The 18,371-nt window shown below is 31.7% G+C and overlaps 3 protein-coding genes across 3 annotated transcripts; 1 reads left to right on the top strand and 2 right to left on the bottom strand.

The window, feature by feature from the left end:
- Window positions 1–1,656: 1,656 nt before the first annotated feature.
- Window positions 1,657–3,397, bottom strand: LOC107029147 (premnaspirodiene oxygenase-like). Its single transcript, XM_015230491.2, has 2 exons — window positions 2,525–3,397; window positions 1,657–2,443 (listed from the first exon to the last, which is right to left on the bottom strand). The coding sequence occupies exons 1-2, from the start codon at window positions 3,395–3,397 to the stop codon at window positions 1,835–1,837; spliced, it is 1,482 nt and encodes a 493-aa protein (XP_015085977.1). The 3' UTR covers window positions 1,657–1,834.
- Window positions 3,398–9,717: 6,320 nt separating this feature from the next.
- LOC107015228 (glucan endo-1,3-beta-glucosidase A) lies at window positions 9,718–11,386 on the bottom strand. Its single transcript, XM_015215433.2, has 2 exons — window positions 11,255–11,386; window positions 9,718–10,768 (listed from the first exon to the last, which is right to left on the bottom strand). Exons 1-2 carry the CDS (start codon window positions 11,316–11,318, stop codon window positions 9,822–9,824), a joined length of 1,011 nt encoding a protein of 336 aa, XP_015070919.1. The 5' UTR covers window positions 11,319–11,386; the 3' UTR covers window positions 9,718–9,821.
- A 4,317-nt stretch (window positions 11,387–15,703) lies between these two features.
- Window positions 15,704–17,480, top strand: LOC107030002 (glucan endo-1,3-beta-glucosidase-like). Its single transcript, XM_015231419.2, has 2 exons — window positions 15,704–15,823; window positions 16,433–17,480. Exons 1-2 carry the CDS (start codon window positions 15,733–15,735, stop codon window positions 17,386–17,388), a joined length of 1,047 nt encoding a protein of 348 aa, XP_015086905.1. The 5' UTR covers window positions 15,704–15,732; the 3' UTR covers window positions 17,389–17,480.
- Window positions 17,481–18,371: the final 891 nt, after the last annotated feature.

The following is an 18,371-nucleotide window of genomic DNA, read 5'->3' as shown; positions in this document are numbered from 1 at the left end:
GTTTTTGACTTATTTAGCTGTTTGACAATATTCAAAATAACTTATTTTAAGTTAAAAAAAACTTATTTTAAGCCAAAAGTTAAAAGCTGGGGTAGGGGTGCTTTTTTTTTTCAGCTTATAAGCTGTTTTAAGTTGACCACATTTTTACCTTTTTGCCCTTAATATTTTTATACAATCTCCAAATTACCCACATAACCCTAACATCTCTTTCTTCTATTTTTCCCTTTTCACGTGTGGATGATAGACAATTACATTACTAATGAATGAAAATAAAATAAATCTTAAATCTTTCAAGTGATCTATTCAAATTATATATTATTAAAATGTAAAATAAGTTGCACATATAACTTAAATAAAAATTTATATTCCTCTTATAAATAATTTGTGATAATAAAGAAATATGTGAATGATAGACAATTATTATTACCTATGGATGAAACTAAAATAAAATCTTAAATCGTTCTTTAATCTATTCAAATTATATATCTTTAAAATCTATAATAAGTTTATATTCCTCTTATAAATAACTTGTGATGAGAAAGAAATATGTGAATGATAGCAAAATATAATTATTTATGGCTGTAAAATATAAATTAATTAACTTTTATTATGTTAACAACTTTTAAGGGTATTTCAGACATTTTGATTTAAAAAGTTGTTTATCAGCACTTATTTGCCAAACACATCAACAACTTTTTTTTTAACTTCAGCACTTTTATCCAAACGCATAACTGCTTATTTTAAAAATAAGTTTCAGCACTTTCAAAAGTACTTTTTTAAAGCTACTTTTATTAAGTTCATCCAAACGGGCCCTTTGTCACTCATATGGCACATTATTCAATGAGTAGAACGCTTCTTTATTCATTTAAATATTGCTTTTATTTATTTATTATATTAAAAATAAATATTATTTTATTTATCGAAAATCTCAAACATATAAATATAATCACAAAGGTAAGATCAAGGGTTTATATAGTCTTTATCTCCTATCTTGAAAAAATAGAGATTATTTTTTTATAAATATTCTTATTCGAATTTAAAAAATAAAGAGATAATTTACTATTTTATTTTTTACTATTAAGAAATATTTATTTTCCAATAAAAAATATTTTTTACGAATTAAGGATGATTTTATAAAATTAAAATTTGATTTATTATTTCTTAAGGATTGCATTAGATCAAAGATGACAAATGAATATGAACAGAGATTATATAATTTTTATTTAATATTTGAGGTATGAGTTCGATGAAACTAGTAATTTAAATTTAAATTTTATATATAATTTAAAATTACATTTATTATATATATAAGTATATATTAGAATCCAAAAAAATAAAAATGAATATAATCCAAAATTCATAAATTAAAATTTTTAGTTTAGCACCTCTCTCTCTCTCTCTCTTAAGTTAGCGATCTTGAGTTGGGTACTTTCTAGGAGATTCTGTCTTTTTTTTTTTTTTTTTGCATTTAATGATTGAAAATACGTAATTTTAGGTTTGAAATTAAGGGCGCTTACTATTCAAACAACTTTCTCTTATTTTTTTTCTTTTAATTTTAATTTGTTACCTGAAGCTTCTAACTTTTTGCTCGAGTGATGACTCATACTCATAATCTTTAAAAAAAAAAATTATTTACATTCAAGCAACTCCTTGACATGAACCTTATTTTATTAATTAATAAATAATCAGTATATATAGGAGGAGGACATAAATCAAAACCTCCTTCTTCAACTAATTATAAAAAAGAGCTTGATCATGATTTATGAAACATCATAACAAGATCAAATAGGAAATTTTGGATTGAGAAGTTTGAAGGTTGTTAGTTGTTGGCTAGCTATTGATAAGGAGTGGCGATCAAGTATAAGTTAATTTTTCTAGCACATGTTGATCCAGCAGACTCAGTTAAGTCCAATTCACTTGAATTGATCCCATTAGGAAGTTTCCAGTCAAAGTGATACAATAATTGAGCCAGTGGAAAATATACATTAGCTAAGCCAAATGATATTCCAGGACAATTCCTTCTTCCACTACCGAAGGGAAGATACTCAAAGTTGTTACCAATAAAATCCATAGAGTTATCCTCAAATCTTTCAGGTTTAAAGCTTTCTGCGTCATCCCAATATTTAGGATCTCTTCCAATAGCCCATGCATTAACCATAACTTTTGTTTTCAAAGGAATAGTGTATCCATTTATTTCTACTTCTTCCCTACATTCCCTTGGGAGCAAAAGGGGAAATGGAGGATGTAGTCTGAAACTTTCTTTAACCACCAACTTTAGGTATTTCAATTCTTCGATATCATTTTCATCAAATGTTTCTTTACCTTTGAACGCGTTTCTTACCTCTTCTTGAGCTTTGGAGAGTACATTTGGATTCCTCATCATTTCCACCATGATCCAATCAATTGTTGCTGAAGAAGTTTCTGTTCCCGCGGCAAATATATCCTTCATTTATAAACCAAGTTACAATATTACATTATCTTCTCCCAAATACAATAATAATGAGGGTATGGATCATGTACTTACAAAAATAATAGCTTTGATGTTGTCATTGGTGATGGGAAATTGAAGGCCCCCCTCTTTCATTAGTCTTAGCAATGTGGAAACTAAACCTTCACCTCCTAATTCACCATTGTTCTTGTGCTCATTGATGATGTTTTCAAGAATGACATCTAATTCATGGTGGACATCCATGATTTTACTCTTCATTCCACATAACACATGAAGAAATTTTAGTGATGGGAATATATCAGCCACATCAAATCCTTCCGTTAAGCGTGACACCCTTTTGACCAATTGTATAAGTTCGTCTTGCTCTTTGAATACTTTCCCAAATGCTGATCTACAAGTCATAGAGCTCGCGAATTGAAAAATCCTTCTTGTGGCATTAACTGTCTCACCAGAAGATGATCGAAAAAATTCAATCATACGAAGAACTTCATCTTGCCTAATAGAGCTGAATGACTTGACATTTTTGGCACTAAGCAATTCCATGATGCAAATTTTACGCATTTGTCTCCAGTAATCACCATAAGGAGAAAAAACAATATCGCTCCCATTATAACAAACAATCTTAGCGGCTATAAGCATTGGCCTAGATGCAAAAGCGATGTCATGAGTTTTTAGCACTTCTTTAGCCATGTCAGGAGAAGTAACAACAACTAGAGAAACTTCACCTAATTGAAGGTGCATAATTGAACCATATTTTTTAGCTAAATCTCTAAGGACACGATGTGGAGATCCACCTAACAAATGAACTATGTTTCCAAGTAAGGGTAATTTCCATGGACCAGGAGGCAATTTTTTTCTAATTTGGTCATTGGAATTCTTCCAATATTTGATTAACAAAAAGAGGAAAGACACAAAAATGAAAAGAGAAAAAATGTTGAAGAAGTGCATATTTTGGCTTGTTAGGTTATGAAAAGTGTTGTTGCAAGTGTTATCTTTTATAGGCTTGATAAGAAATGAAGTTTGTAGTGTGTAGCAAAAAGGATTTATTTTTTAAGTGAAGATGAAAGAGAGAGAGTTTGACTCAAAAGAACAATAATGAGAGATAAGATATGAAAAAAAAATATATATGTATAGCTTTGTTTCAAAAAAAGTAGTCATTTTATGCTCTTTAAATAATAATAATAATAATAATAATAATAATAATAATAATAATAATAATAGAAGGTGTGATTTTCTAAGTTTACCTCTCTATTTATTAGACGTTTGTTGAAAATTAAATACTATTAAAAATAACATTTCTTAAACAAGAATATAATTGAAAACAATTATTATTTAGTTCCCAATGATAAAAAATATTGTCAATTGTGGCTGCTAGAATGTTGATTTTAATATTGTCATCAAGAAATATTTTCAATAATTGCATTCCACGAATAGGGCTTGCCTTCTATCCTTTCACACTTTAAATGTGTTTGAGTCGAGGATTTTATCTTTATAAAATAAAAATATGATTTAGTGAAGTTTTATTATTTTCAAATTTTATGTATAATTTTACGAAGTATATTATTGTTGTTGATTTTAAAAAATATCATCTAATTTGAATTGAAATAAGTTTTATTTTGTTTTAATTTTTGTTGTTTCTATTTGATACTTCAATTATTTGCTTGTATCGTATTGTATAAATAAACATGAATTTAATATAATCAAAAATTACATTTGAATGAGAAAAAAAAAAAACTACAATAGATTAAAGAATGGAAAAGGCCAAAGAAATCTTTTAAATATTTATTCTGATAAAATAACAATACATGTTTTTTTTGTAAAAAACATTAAATGAAACAAGTCAACAAAAGTAAACCAGCACACCTAATATAAAAATCAAAACAAATTGTTGATTTTTATTAAAATAAATATTTTGATTTAATTGTACCTCATAGCAAACTGTTGCTATTTTGCCTTTCTCCTGGTGAATGTCGCTCGTCACTCTCGTTCTCTCCCCCGCCTCTCTCGCTTTTATACAAACGCAAATGTATAAAACCGTTTGTGTTTGTATAAAACGTGAGAAAATTATATATATACATATATTTTCGTTCCCCTCTCTTCCTCTCCCAGATTTCGCTCATTCACTCGCCTCTCTCATTTTAAACAAAAACGCAAACGTATAAAATGGATTTGTGTTTGTATAAAGCGAGAGAAATTTTATATACATATATTTTCGTTCCCCTCTCCCATCTCGCTCGTCACTCTCCCAGGTCTCGCTCGTTCACTAGCCTCTCTCATATTATACAAAAACGCAAATGTATAAAATGTGTTTATCTTTGTATAAAACGAGAGAAAATTGTATATACACATATATTTTTGTTCCCCTCTCTCCCCTCTCCCAGGTCTCGCTCGCCACTCTCCCAGATCTTGCTCGCTCACTCACCTCTCTCGCTTTATACAAAAGCAAATGCATAAAATGTGTAACTCTCTGAGCTCTACTTGCTGAGCTCTACTTTCTTGGTGACGATTCGATTTCTCACCTTGTAACTCTCTTTCCCATTTTCACTTCCCTCGCGGGATTGTTATTCAATTTCCCCCTTGTTTTTGTATATGTTGTAAATATAGGTTTGTTTGGGTTTACGGGCAAGGGAAAATTACATATATGCCCTTGCAATATAAGTTGGTACTTTTCACAACTATATAGATTTATGGGAAAAGGGTCTGATATACCCCTCAACTTTGTCATTTGGAGCTGATATACCCCTCGTGATAAAAGTGGCTCATATATACCCTTACCGTTATACAAACGGCTCACATATACCCCTGCCGTTACAAAATGGCACACATATACCCTTCATTTAACGGAATTTTAAATAATTAGTTTTAAATTTATATTTATTACTTATAAATTTTTTTTTAAAATTATAGTGTATATATGATTCTTCTATAAAAGTTCAAGGTATATTTTAATTATTTTCATACATAAATTATTTGTTGACTTCTTTTATTATAATTATTTGAGTTTCTAATTTTTATTTTATTTTTTTCTTTCATTTCATAGTTTAAAAAAAATTAAACTATTTTTTGTGTGTATTGTAATTTAATTTCGTAGTCGAAAAAAAATTTGGTCATCTACAACAAGTTTTACAAGAATATTAGTGAAACATAAATAAATTTGATTACCAAAATAATAATTATAAATTAGTCATTGAAACAAAAAAATGTCAAAAAAATATGTTTGACGAGGATTAAATTTACTAATATGGATTATATTTTTTAGAAAAAAATAATAAAAATTTAGATTGAAAATTATTATTTTTTCAAAACCGTTAGCGGAAAAGAATATATGTGAGCCATTTGTTTACAAGTAGGGGTATATATGAGCCACTTTCATAACAAGGGGTATATCAGCTCTAAATGACAAAGTTGAGGGGTATATCAGACCCTTTTCCCTAGATTTATTGTGAAGGTTTAGTATGATTTGTGAGTTATCTAACATGATATGTAGAGTCAAATGCGAACTTCTGAGTAAGGAACAAGTATATTCTATTTATTCCTTAATTATTTACTGCCACATCATTAATTAAAGCTTGTAAAGCAATAACACTGTACTTTATCATGGCAACCCCTGACTTCTATAGGATAAACAACCACAATCTACAACTCAAGATGTTTCAGATTACTAACACTTGCAATCCTAGAAATTAAACTCTAATTCCCAGGGGCAGATCTACATTGTTGGATGGGGGTGTCACGGTATTCAGTGATTTCGGAAAAAAGTTGTATACATATGTATATATGTATAATAATTAAATATGTATTACTTTTTCGCCATTCATTCTTATTTATTTTTTAGTCTTATTAATTCAAATTGACCCCTTTTTATAATTAATTTTTAATTTTTATTACTTTTTCTTGCACTAATTATTAATCTATTGATATGAGTGTAACATATTAATTCTTTTTTATCAATTAGTGAGTATGGAATTATGAGCGTCAAATGAATATTACTTTAAATAGTAGTTTTTAGAAAACATAAGTTTCAAAATGTTTTTTCTAATTTAAAGGTTCTTTCGTTCTTCACTGACGTTTTTGCTAAATAAGATAAATAGGCTGAAACTACAATTTTTCTTTCCCAACTATATATCTCCAACAACACATAAAGTCAATGAAAGATGAATATAGTATGTTAATATTATTAGATGGTTTATACAAGCTCAAATTTTAATGTAAATTTTTTTCCCTCAAAGCTTAATAAGACATCTAATTCCAAAAAGAAAATAAAAATTGAATTGTTTTGTCATCTCTAATTACATAATATCGAAAAGAAAATACTACTATATGCACACTTGATCGATTTATTTATAAAAATAAAAAAAATGAATAACCTGAATTGTAACCCAAAATCAAAGCAATTGGTCCTTTTATCTTACTTGAACATTGTGACACTCCCGACCTTCAAATCCTAAATCCGCCTCTGCTAATTCCTATATGTATCAAAAAACACCCTTGACTTTTGAACCCGTCTTCGAGTTGCCTCAACTCCAAGAATAATCTAAGCTATAAAACAAAAGATTGCAACTCAATAATCAACAAAACAAACGAACTCGACTCAAGAACTAGAAATTTATCATCATAAGTGAATTTTAAGGATGAAAGAGATGATGTATATAGAGTGGGAAAATGATTTATCTCTTTGTTACCACTAAGTTTTAATTAACCATGTTGAATATAACATAAAGTCATATCAATGTTATCATAATTTGCATGCATTTCTTAAATGTATTTCTAATTATATATAACATTTATATATTCATATCAAGGAAATACAAGGAGGCCGTACATTTGTCAACACATATTAATTATAATTGTTGGGCTTTGTGGAGGCTTGTGAGCCGGCCCGACCCATTACTGAAACCCTAGGTTAACCATTTGGTTTTCCTATAAATATGATCCTTGTATTTGTAATTCTGTAGCAGCACAAGTGAAATAAAATCCTCCTGTTACAGTCGTGGAGTAGGGAAACCGAACCACGTTAAATTCTTGTGTGTCCCGTTTGTGTTCCGTTTCTCTTTTCTCTAGATTATTTGTGTGTGTTGTGTGTTTAATTCCCAACAATTGGTATCAGAGCGAGGTTTCAACAACACTGTAACACAAATTGTGAGAAATTGTCACCTAGGGTTCTTGTGTGAAGAACTGTGTGCAGGAAGGAGTGTGCCGCCGCCGTTCGCAAGCTACAGCCGTGCAAGACGCCGTTAAGGGAATTGCCGAAGGTGTGTGCGATTTTTTTTGTGGTGCAATATTTCTGACGAAATTACCAAGATCTGAAATTAGTTGTACCGAGTATCTCATTTAGTCCTTTGAGATGACAGAAGATGGGAAGTTCCGAATTGAGAAGTTCGATGGTACAGATTTCAGTTGGTGGAAGATGCAGATTGAAGATTTGCTGGTTCAGAAAGATTTGGACGTAGTGTTGGGTGACAAGCAAGGAAAATTGTCTGATGCAGAGTGGGCAGTTTTGGATCGGAAAGCTATGTCAGTTATCCGACTCTCGTTGACCAAGAATGTTGCGTTCAACATTCTTAAGGAGAAGACAGCGAAAGGCATCTTGGAAGCCTTGTCTAACATGTACGAGAAGCCATCTGCAGCAAACAAAATTTTTCTGATTAGAGAGTTGGTGAACACAAAGATGAAGGAAGGCAGTTCAGTTACCGAGCACATCAACTCATTGAATTCGATCTTAGCCAGACTTTTGTCAGTTGGCATTAAGTTCGATGATGAAGTTCAAGCTTTACTACTGTTATCATCATTGCCTGACAGTTGGTCCGGAACGGTTACAGCAGTTGCCAGTTCAGTGGGACCTAATGGATTCACCTTTGAGAAGATTCGTGATCTCGTTCTTGGCGAGGATGTCAGAAGAAGGAGTTCTGGAGAATCATCAGGTGATATGCTAAACGTCGTCAGAGGCAGAGGAAATAACAGAGGTAGTGGGAGCAGGAACCGAAGAAGGAGTCAGTCGAAGGCTCGGGATGGCTCAGGTGTAACATGTTGGAACTGCAAGGAGGTGGGGCATTTCAGGAATCAATGCCAGAAAGACAAACAAGTCAACATTGCAGAAGACAGCGTCAACGAGGATTTGTTTATCTGTTGCGCGGAGAGCAATGTGGATTCCTGGGTCATGGATTCTGGTGCTTCTTTTCACGCTACCCACAGCAGTGAAGCATTGCAGAATCTGGTTATTGGAGACTTTGGAAAGGTAAGGCTTGCAGACGATAGAGCTCTTGATGTTACGGGCATGGGTGACATGGTGCTGAAGACGCCAGTCGGTTTCTGGACCTTGAAGGATGTCAGAGTTGTTCCAAGCTTGACGAAAAGTTTGATTTCTGTTAGGCAGTTGGATGAACAGGGACATCATGTGAAGTTCGGAAATGGGCAGTGGAAGGTCGTGAGGGGCAATCTTGTCATGGCTCGTGGAACAAAAAGAGGATCGTTGTATATTGTCGGATTACCGTCTGAGGGAGTGACCGTCCCAGTTCAGAAGAAAAACAAAGTCCGGTTCACAGAATCTCGTGGGCAGAAGAAGGTTGTCTTTGCAAGAAAGAAACCCAGAGCCACAGGTCAGATTCAGGATGAACGAGCAAGGAAAGGTTCAGGAAGACCAGTCAGAGGCGTTTGTGGCAGTGGGAGCACCGGCCGTGCTTCAGCCAAGGCTCCTAGAAGACAGTGGGTCAAGAGAACCAGTATTCCAGCTGTTGATACGTCTCCAGAAAATTTCTTGCTGAGTATGGAGAGTGTTTGTTCTCAGGGAGTTCTAGGATCCGGCAGTTCGTGTCTCAAGTGGGAGCCGGTAGGGACCGAGGACGAGTCAAGGGCAGTTTCAGCCGTGACTGATGTGTTGAAGCTTCGGGGAGCTTCAACGGGCCTTTCAGTTGACTGATGAGAAGGCCGCTGTAGCAGGAGAGAGTTGAAAAAGATTACTAGACATACAAGTGTTCTAAGTGGATGACAGTTGAAATTCTTCAAGCCTCCAAGTGGGAGATTGTTGGGCTTTGTGGAGGCTTGTGAGCCGGCCCGACCCATTACTGAAACCCTAGGTTAACTATTTGGTTTTCCTATAAATATGATCCTTGTATTTGTAATTCTAAAGTAGCACAAGTGAAATAAAATCCTCCTGTTACAGTCGTGGAGTAGGGAAACCGAACCACGTTAAATTCTTGTGTGTCCCGTTTGTGTTCCGTTTCTCTTTTCTCTAGATTATTTGTGTGTGTTGTGTGTTTAATTCCCAACAATAATTTATAAGGTATGCTATTTTCTTATTGAGGAGAAAGACAGACAAATTTTCTCCTTATTATTCATAGCACTATATATATTAATTAACAATAATATGGTATCATTAATTAAAATTGAGTTGATACTTTGGCCTCTGATCAGGATAAAAGAGTCCAAAATGTTGTTCACTTGGTTTTCCATCCTTTCTATTTTCATCAAACATGGCGAATAAATAAGTTTCTATAGTCCTTCCTGGTTTCTTTGGTGTTCCTGCCCCTCCTTTCACATGATTAATCAAATTCGTATAATAAGTCCTCGCGTTTTCAAGAGTAGCTGAAGGGTGTCCCTCAGAAGGCCAACCACTTTCCGATACAATAATCTCAATATTTTGTCCTCCAAGTTTCTCAGTAGCAAAATACATTGAATCCACAAGGGCATCGAAAAGATTTTGATATCCTGCATCGTTTAGCCCTTGTTGCTTGAAAAGTGCATAAGGAAGAGGAACATTATCATCAGCATGGCCAAAATAAGGGTAAATATTGGCTAAAAGTGGAAGATTATGTCTTGATAGAAATCCAATTATAGGATTAATGAAACTTTTATATTCATCGCGAAAAATGCTATCTCTAGGTGGGTAGGTATTGGTTAAAAGACCTAAATATGTCGCGGTTGAGACCTTGATTTGATTTTGCAACCCTGCTGATGATAAAGCGTTGTAAATATTTTCCATTGCTGGACCAACAAATCGTGCGTATTTACCACTGTCTCTACCTGGATCAACTTCATTTCCAACGGCTATATATTTGAATTTAACATCGGGAAAATGATTTCTTATATTATCTTGAACCCAACCGTTGGCATTTGAAGGAGTGGCTAGGGCTTCAAGATCTTGATTTGGGACATCAAGAATTATTTCAATGTTACTTCCTTTGAGGGCATTAAAGACATTTGTTTCTGGAAAGTAAATTCTCATTTTCTTGATGTTATTCGAATTATATAATTTTATGACATCTTGATCTGATGGTAAATTATTGGCAATTTTTCCATAACATACTCCGATAGGCTGCACTCCTACATTATGACAAAAAAAAGAACGTCAAAATAATAGTAACACAAAAATAATAACGCTTCAATGAAAACAAGTTGATGTCGATAATGTGAATCTTTACTAATAATAAAATTAAACATAAAAAAACTCTCTAATGGTTGGTTAATACGTCCATAAATAACTTATTTGTAGATGTCACAATTGCATAAGACCATTAAACCTATTTTTTAATGTCCTTATCAATAGGGCCTAGAATATATATATATAGGACATTTAATAGGACATTTATATAAGTAAATAATATGCATGCATGAGACAAGCAATGGGTGATTCATTTGAATTCAGTACTTCATAAATATATGATAAAAAAAATACTAAAATTGAAACAAATAGTAGGTTTCCAAAATTTTAAATTACGAGTTCAATACTAAAATTCCTAAAAACTGAACTTGTAGAATTTAAATCTTGAATTTGTCTAGTTGTACGTGAGTTGTAGGTAAGAGAGTTACCTGTTATTTGGATAAGAAGCCCAACAAGTAAAAGGGAAGCTAAGAGAGAACTTAGAAAAGCCATAGCAAAATTGGAATTGAGAAGAGTAAGAAATAGTTAGAGGTGAAATTGTGTGTTAAGGAAACATAAAATTGCTTCTTATATAGGTAATAAGATGAAGAAGAAGAAGACCAAGAAAGGTAGTGTGGAAAAAGCCAAGTCAAGTTGCCCTATGAAGAAGTTTAATGAATAGTAAAATTTAGTCAAGTAGAATAACCAAATCCAAGTGGAGATGAAGAAAGTTCAAATCTAGTGGTAGGTGATGGAAAATAAAAAAAAATGGTTGGTTCCATTTAATATATGGAAAATTAAACAACCAACTATGTGAAGTTGAGTAACTTAATTTGCCTTCATGTTAGGAACAAGTCTTGTTTTTACCTTTTGGTTCCTAAATAAGCTTTAACTTAAACGAAAAATATGTCTATGTATACCTTATCTCTATCTTTGCAGGATAGAGAAGTTCGTTTCAAATAGACTTTTACTATAATCAGTCTTTCACACCTTCTCACTAGTACATCCTCACTCCTAGCTAGTCTTTATATATGTCTGAATCATCTCAACCTTGCTTCCATTATCTTCTCTGTCATGGAGGTCACTACTCTCACCTTATCTCGGCGTGTATAGCATTGTTCATAATCATATCTCTCTTAGTATATTTGTCCACTAATCCGTCTGAACATCCTTACATTTGCTACCCTCATCTTTTGATTGTGGACATTCTTGGCTGGCCAACACTCACCCTATGCACTAGTCTTGGTCTAATATAACCATCACTCTATAAAACTTATCTTTTAATCATTGGCAACACATTCGTATCACACTTAAATACCCTAGTGGTGAGCTTCTTTGCACTCACACTGCTTCAACATGATGTGCAACATCATCATCAATTGCTTAGTTTCCTTAAGTTATAGACTTGAGATACTTCCGATTTCTCTCTTGCGTATATTACTAGTGTATATCTTTACTTCCACCTTCATATCATGCCTCACGTTACCAAACTTGCACTCGGGGTGCTCTTTTTAGTCCTGCTTATCCTGAAACCTTTAGAATTCATGGGCGCTCTCCAAGCTTTCAATTTATCATTAACTCCACTACACGACTTGACAAATTATAAATACTATGTTATCTACGAATATCATATCACAACACCTCCCCTTTTATATATCATCCCAATATTGTCATCACTTAGGCATAAATGAATATGATAAGCTAGGGTTAATCCATGGTGCAATCCCATCACAATATTGGGAAATATTTTAAGTCATCTCCCACTTTCCTAAATCAGGTTTTGTCTCCACATACATGTCTTTAATAACTTTAATGTACACCTCTAGACTCCAAACATCTCCAAAAGATCTCCCGGGCGAATTTATCACATATCTTCTTAGGTTAAAAAATACCATGTGTAAGTACTCCCTCTATTTGTTTCTATATTATATTGATCCAACAATTTTTTCTAAGATTGATGACTTTTGTAGTCGAACGCCCTAACATAAATTTGAATTGGTTTCCCTCTATAATTTATTTTGACCTCAAACTTTTTTAAGAAAATATTATTAAATTTTATATTCCTTTAAACACCATCACATAATTTAACACCAAGAGACTATTGGATATTAATTGTCCTGAGTTTCTTATCATAATAAATTTTCATTTTTCTAAAAGGAAAACGTAAGGTCTTTATAATTAGCTAGTCTTTTTCTTGTAGGAAAGGCTTCGGACTTTGTAAATAAAGGTTTGTTCTTTCTAAGTTAATCAACATTCATAGTGTAGTCTTAGGGACTTTGAGAGATTTGGTTAGGGAAAGAATACAGTAGACTGTTCATCTCCTTTGTGGATGTAGGTTGATGTACCGAACCACGTTAAATCTTCGTAACTTTTAGTATTTTTAATTTCTCTTTTGTCTCATTACTTAATGATCGATCTTTTCGAGGTTTGCTTTGTTAATTTTCGCATGACACCTAATTATTTTTCGGTGCTAACATAAAGTAGACAAGAAGAAGAGGGCAAGGAAGAAAGTGTTAATTAAAAGTATAATTTTGTATAGAATACCAAGTCATACCCTGTGAAGCACGTCATGGAATATCATATTAACTATTTAAAGTATATAATAATGTAATATTTGTCCTTATGAAGAAAATATTAAAATTTTAAGTATAAAGTTCAAATCTAGTAGTGTGATGGAGTCAATGAATTGTACGTACCATAATAAATGGTTCTTCCATTGATCAATACGAGGAAAAAACTCAATTGAGCAATTTTTTTCTTGTTTTTCCATGTATGACGTTCGGATATTGAAGTTCGATTAATTTAATTTTAAGTCAGGTAAAATCATTTTTAAAATTAATTATTTTTGTTTATTATATATTTCTTCCTTTCTTATTCATTTTTCATCATCTTCATCAAATCTGATATAAGGCATAAGTATTCCTACATTATGACTGAAATTCTAGAAACTTATCTAAACTAAAGTAAGATGACATTCAAACATTTTTCACGCACCTCAACTACGTGGAGTTACAAAGCGTGTCACGTAAGTCAAAAGGTATATAAAATTACCAAAAAAAAAAAAGAAGTTAAAGGGTAATAGGACCTTAGTTTAGTCAAGATATATCATTGTCATTTCGATCATAGTCTAGAGATGGTTGTGTCATATCTCAATCTCTATATCTTTTGCTAATAATACTAAATTGGGTGAAAAATATAACTATGGGTAAGATAAAATTTAAAAAAAAAAAAACACCGCTGTATTTTATCATAACAATTATAAATCTTAATAAACCAGTTGATTATCTATCTAAACATTCGTCTTATTGATGAGGTTTCAACTCTAAATTTTTTAATTTCGTTTCTCATTTTCTTTTTCTCTATATTTTTTGGAAAAATTAAGTATTCCACACAACTCAGTAGACAATATCAATCACAATACAATGAACTTGAACAAAACGCTCAATCTAAGAAAAGTCATATTTTTTTGCCCTATCAATTTATGCTAATAATAATATAGTGGGGCTTGTTAGGTAGCATAATTGACTGATTTTTTTTAACATATATATAGAATTGTGGATGTTTATTTAATATTCCTTTGATTTTTATAACAAGTTTGTAATCAAATATAGTTTGCAAATGAAGATGTGAGGCACATCTAATTCAAGACTTTTCAAGTGAATATAGAAATATCATGTGCATACAAAAATTATAACTTATTTAAAGGTTTAAATATTAATTCTCTAAAAATCATGTCTAGAATATATTTATACTATAAAAAAAATTCTGAATTTCTAGGGGATTAAAAATATGAAGAAGACAAATGAAGTGTGGCGTTTACTATACGTGCATAACAAAATATTATAACCACATATAGCGTAATTTTTCAACAAATAAGATTCGGATGAACCCTCTTGGGTCAAGCTCTGCCCTAGAATCGTGTTAGGACCGAAAATAAATAGGTGTAAATGCGGAAGCTAGCAAAGCAAATCTTGAAAGATCACGAGTAAGAAGACAACGAGAAATATACCAAAAGACACAAAGATTTAACGTGGTTTCGGTCAATCAACCTACGTCCACAAAGGAGATGAGCAATCTACTATAAATATGAGAGTACAAAATACAGAGAGAAACAACCTCAATCAATTCACTTGGAATACATGGGAGGTTCACACAAGTGATAACGTATCAAGCTTGTGACCCATAAATTCTCCTCCTAATCAAAACTCTCCCAAAGCCTTAAAGACTACATTGTGAATGCTGATTAAGTTAGAAGGAACATTCCTCTATTTATAGAGTCCTAAACTTTTTCCTACCAGAAAAAAGGATTAGTCAATCCAAAACATTTTCTTAAAAGGAAAACCTATTTATAGTAAGAAATTTAGGGCAAATAAAACCCAATAAATCGAACGCGACACTAACTTAAATTTGGTGGTTTCCTTGATCATTTAGCTCGAAATTCACTTAATTATTAAAATACACCAATATAAACATAATCTCTAGAAATTAATACTCCAAAAAAACTATGAAATAATTGTAAGCCAGCCATCAATTATCAACTTAATTATCTCAAGTTGTGTGAAATGAAATTATCAGTTCTTTTTATCAAAATTATTTGTTGTCATGTGTCATGTTGTGATGACCTAATAAACAATCATCATGCAAATATATTAAATACAATCCATTTTTTTCCTTGTACAATTCCATATACCTCCATCACTTTTAGGTTACAATTTGTGCATAATTTCTTCAATTTTGACAAAATTGCACTATTATACCATGTAGTGCTTCACTTGGTATGGTTGGATTTTCCAACTTTTAATTTTGTAGCTATAATAAAAAAAATAGCGCTAACGAACAAGAAAAGAAATGTGTTTTTAATGTTTTCCTATATAAGAAGCAATAAAATGTTATTTTGTTATACAAATTACATGTTCCATATTATTCTATGGCTTTGTGCTACTTGTTCACTAAATGTGGTTTGGTTGCAATTATCTTTGTACTTATTGGGTTGTTGATGTGCAATGTCCAAATGACAGGTCTTTTTCTTTCTTTCTTTCTCTACACATACACAAAATAAAGGCGAATTCATAATTTAGAAGGATTGAATTAAGAGTAGTACGTTATTAATAAATCTCTAATTATTCGGATAATATTATATATTTTGATTATTATATGTGATTGTTATAAGATCTGAATATAAAACTATTTTGTTTTTGTCTAACAATTGTTTTTGACATTTTTTTGTTGGATATGATTTACTTGAGTCAAGACTCTATTGAAAACAATCTTTTTAACTTGATAAGATAGAGTAGGTTGTGTACATACACACCGTGCTCCCCGAATTTCATTTATGGGATTACACGGGATACGTCTTTGTCGTTGTTGTTTTGATATTATTTTCTCTTTCTTTTCCCTTCTAATATTGGAGTGTGTTTTGACATCATTTTCTCTTTCTTGTTTCTTCAATATGATTCGCTTAAGTTGAAAACTTTATCGAAAACAGTTTATTTACTTTCACAAAGTAGGAGTAATTAAGGTTGCGTACATACACACATCTTCTCTAAATACTATTTGTGAAATTACACGGAATTTGTCATTATTGTTATTTTGACACCCTTTTTCTTTTCTTTTCCCTCAATGTATAGGAGCATATTCTAATATTGGAGTATGTTATGGAAAAATTGCCAACAATTTACCATCAGATCAAGATGTCATAAATCTATACAAGGCTAATGGGATTAGAAAAATGAGAATTTACTATCCAGATACAAATGTATTCAATGCTCTAAAAGGAAGTAGCATTGAAATAATTCTTGATGTCCCAAATCAAGATCTTGAAGCCCTAACATTTCCTTCAAATGCTAATAGTTGGGTTCAAGATAATATAAAAAATCATTTTCCGGACGTTAAATTCAAATATATATCTATAGGAAATGAAGTATCTAATGGTCAAATTTCGCAATTTGTTCTTCCCGTGATGAAAAATATTTACAATGCGTTATCAGCAGCAGGGTTACAAGATAAGATCAAGGTCTCAACTGCGACATATTCAGGGCTTTTAGCCAATACCTACCCACCCAAAGATAGTATTTTTCGCGAAGAATTTAAGGGTTTCATTAACCCTATAATTGAATTTCTAGCGCGAAATAACCTTCCAATTTTAGCCAATATTTACCCTTATTTTGGCCATATTTATAACATGGTCGATATCTCACTTTCTTATGCACTTTTCAACCAACAAGGTGAAAATTCGATAGGATATCAAAATCTTTTCGATGCCCTTTTGGATTCTATATATTTTGCTTTAGAGAAAGCCGGAGGACCAAATGTAGAGATTGTTGTATCGGAAACTGGTTGGCCTTCTAAAGGACACCCTTCAGCAACTCTCGAGAATGCTCAAATTTATTATAGGAATTTGGTTAATCATGTAAAAAGCGGGGTTGGAACACCAAAGAAACCAGGAAGGATCATAGAAACTTATTTATTTGCTATGTTCGATGAAAATCAAAAACAAGGAGAAGTCACAGAAAATCACTTTGGACTCTTCTATCCAAATCAAACTGCAAAATATGATCTCAAATTTATGTATAGTGATAATTAACAAATAAATAATCCTATGTTTTTCCCCTCATATGAAAATGTCTTCATGCTTTTTCTTTCTGGTTGAATTCTCATATGATCACTCAACTGATATATAGTTATTATAATTTTATTAAGTCGTCTTTTTTGTCTATCCAATTCACTTGAAGCACCATAACTCAATTCAAAGTGACGACTCTATCAATAAAATAAGTCATATTCAATACTGGAAAAAAAAACCTTTTTCTTCATCGATCGTAAGAAAAACAGGTTTTACAAAATCAACTAAGCTTCGACAAAGAAAATGGATTCATATATTTGGTGACACGAATTTAAAATAAAATTGAATAATAAATAAAGTTCTTTTTACCCTAGTTGTATAATTGACGTTATTACACGCATCACTGATCGAATAAAAAGAGGTTGGAAATAAAATCAATTTAGGCCCATATGGCCATAACAAATATTCCACCCTAATAGTGTTAAGGCCATGATTGAAGCTTCATATTATTACCCACAACTATGAGTGATGTTGGATTATTCTCACAATACAAATTGATTTTAAGTTTTCAGTCTTATAACCCTACTATTTTCTTATAGAAATATTCAAAAATTTGATATACAACATTATACAAATAATAATAATATGAAAAACTCAATTCTATTCTAATTTACTTCGCGTTTAAATTTTGAACTCCTCTAAAATTCGTAACGAATTGTGGAATTTGTAGCTCCATGATGGTGGAGCCTCTTTAGACAAAAGAAAATTGGGTAAAGGGGACCAACTTCGTAGAGCATGAGAATGCTCAGATATATATGTGTGTGTATATATATATATATATATATATGTGTGTGTGTGTGTATGTGTGTGTGTGTGTATATATATATGTGTGTGTGTGTGTGTATCTATATATATATATGTATATATGTATATATGTATATATATACATATATATATATACACACACAGATATATATATATATATATATATATGTATATATATA

This window comes from Solanum pennellii, chromosome 1 (assembly GCF_001406875.1).
Source record: "Solanum pennellii chromosome 1, SPENNV200".
Lineage (NCBI taxonomy): Eukaryota > Viridiplantae > Streptophyta > Magnoliopsida > Solanales > Solanaceae > Solanum > Solanum pennellii.
Note: the sequence above shows the minus strand (reverse complement) of the source record. Positions and strands in the feature narration are given on the sequence as shown.

What these genes read in the sequence shown, in the direction of transcription:
- LOC107030002 (XM_015231419.2), top strand. Translation starts at nt 15,733, where the DNA reads ATGGCTTTGTGCTACTTGTTCACTAAATGTGGTTTGGTTGCAATTATC. An exon ending in GTGCAATGTCCAAATGACAG is followed by an intron (nt 15,824 to 16,432) that starts GTCTTTTTCTTT and finishes CTCAATGTATAG; the next exon opens with GAGCATATTCTAATATTGGA.
- LOC107015228 (XM_015215433.2), bottom strand. Translation starts at nt 11,318, where the DNA reads ATGGCTTTTCTAAGTTCTCTCTTAGCTTCCCTTTTACTTGTTGGGCTT. An exon ending in GCTTCTTATCCAAATAACAG is followed by an intron (nt 10,769 to 11,254) that starts GTAACTCTCTTA and finishes GTCATAATGTAG; the next exon opens with GAGTGCAGCCTATCGGAGTA.
- LOC107029147 (XM_015230491.2), bottom strand. Translation starts at nt 3,397, where the DNA reads ATGCACTTCTTCAACATTTTTTCTCTTTTCATTTTTGTGTCTTTCCTC. An exon ending in ACATCAAAGCTATTATTTTT is followed by an intron (nt 2,444 to 2,524) that starts GTAAGTACATGA and finishes TTATAAATGAAG; the next exon opens with GATATATTTGCCGCGGGAAC.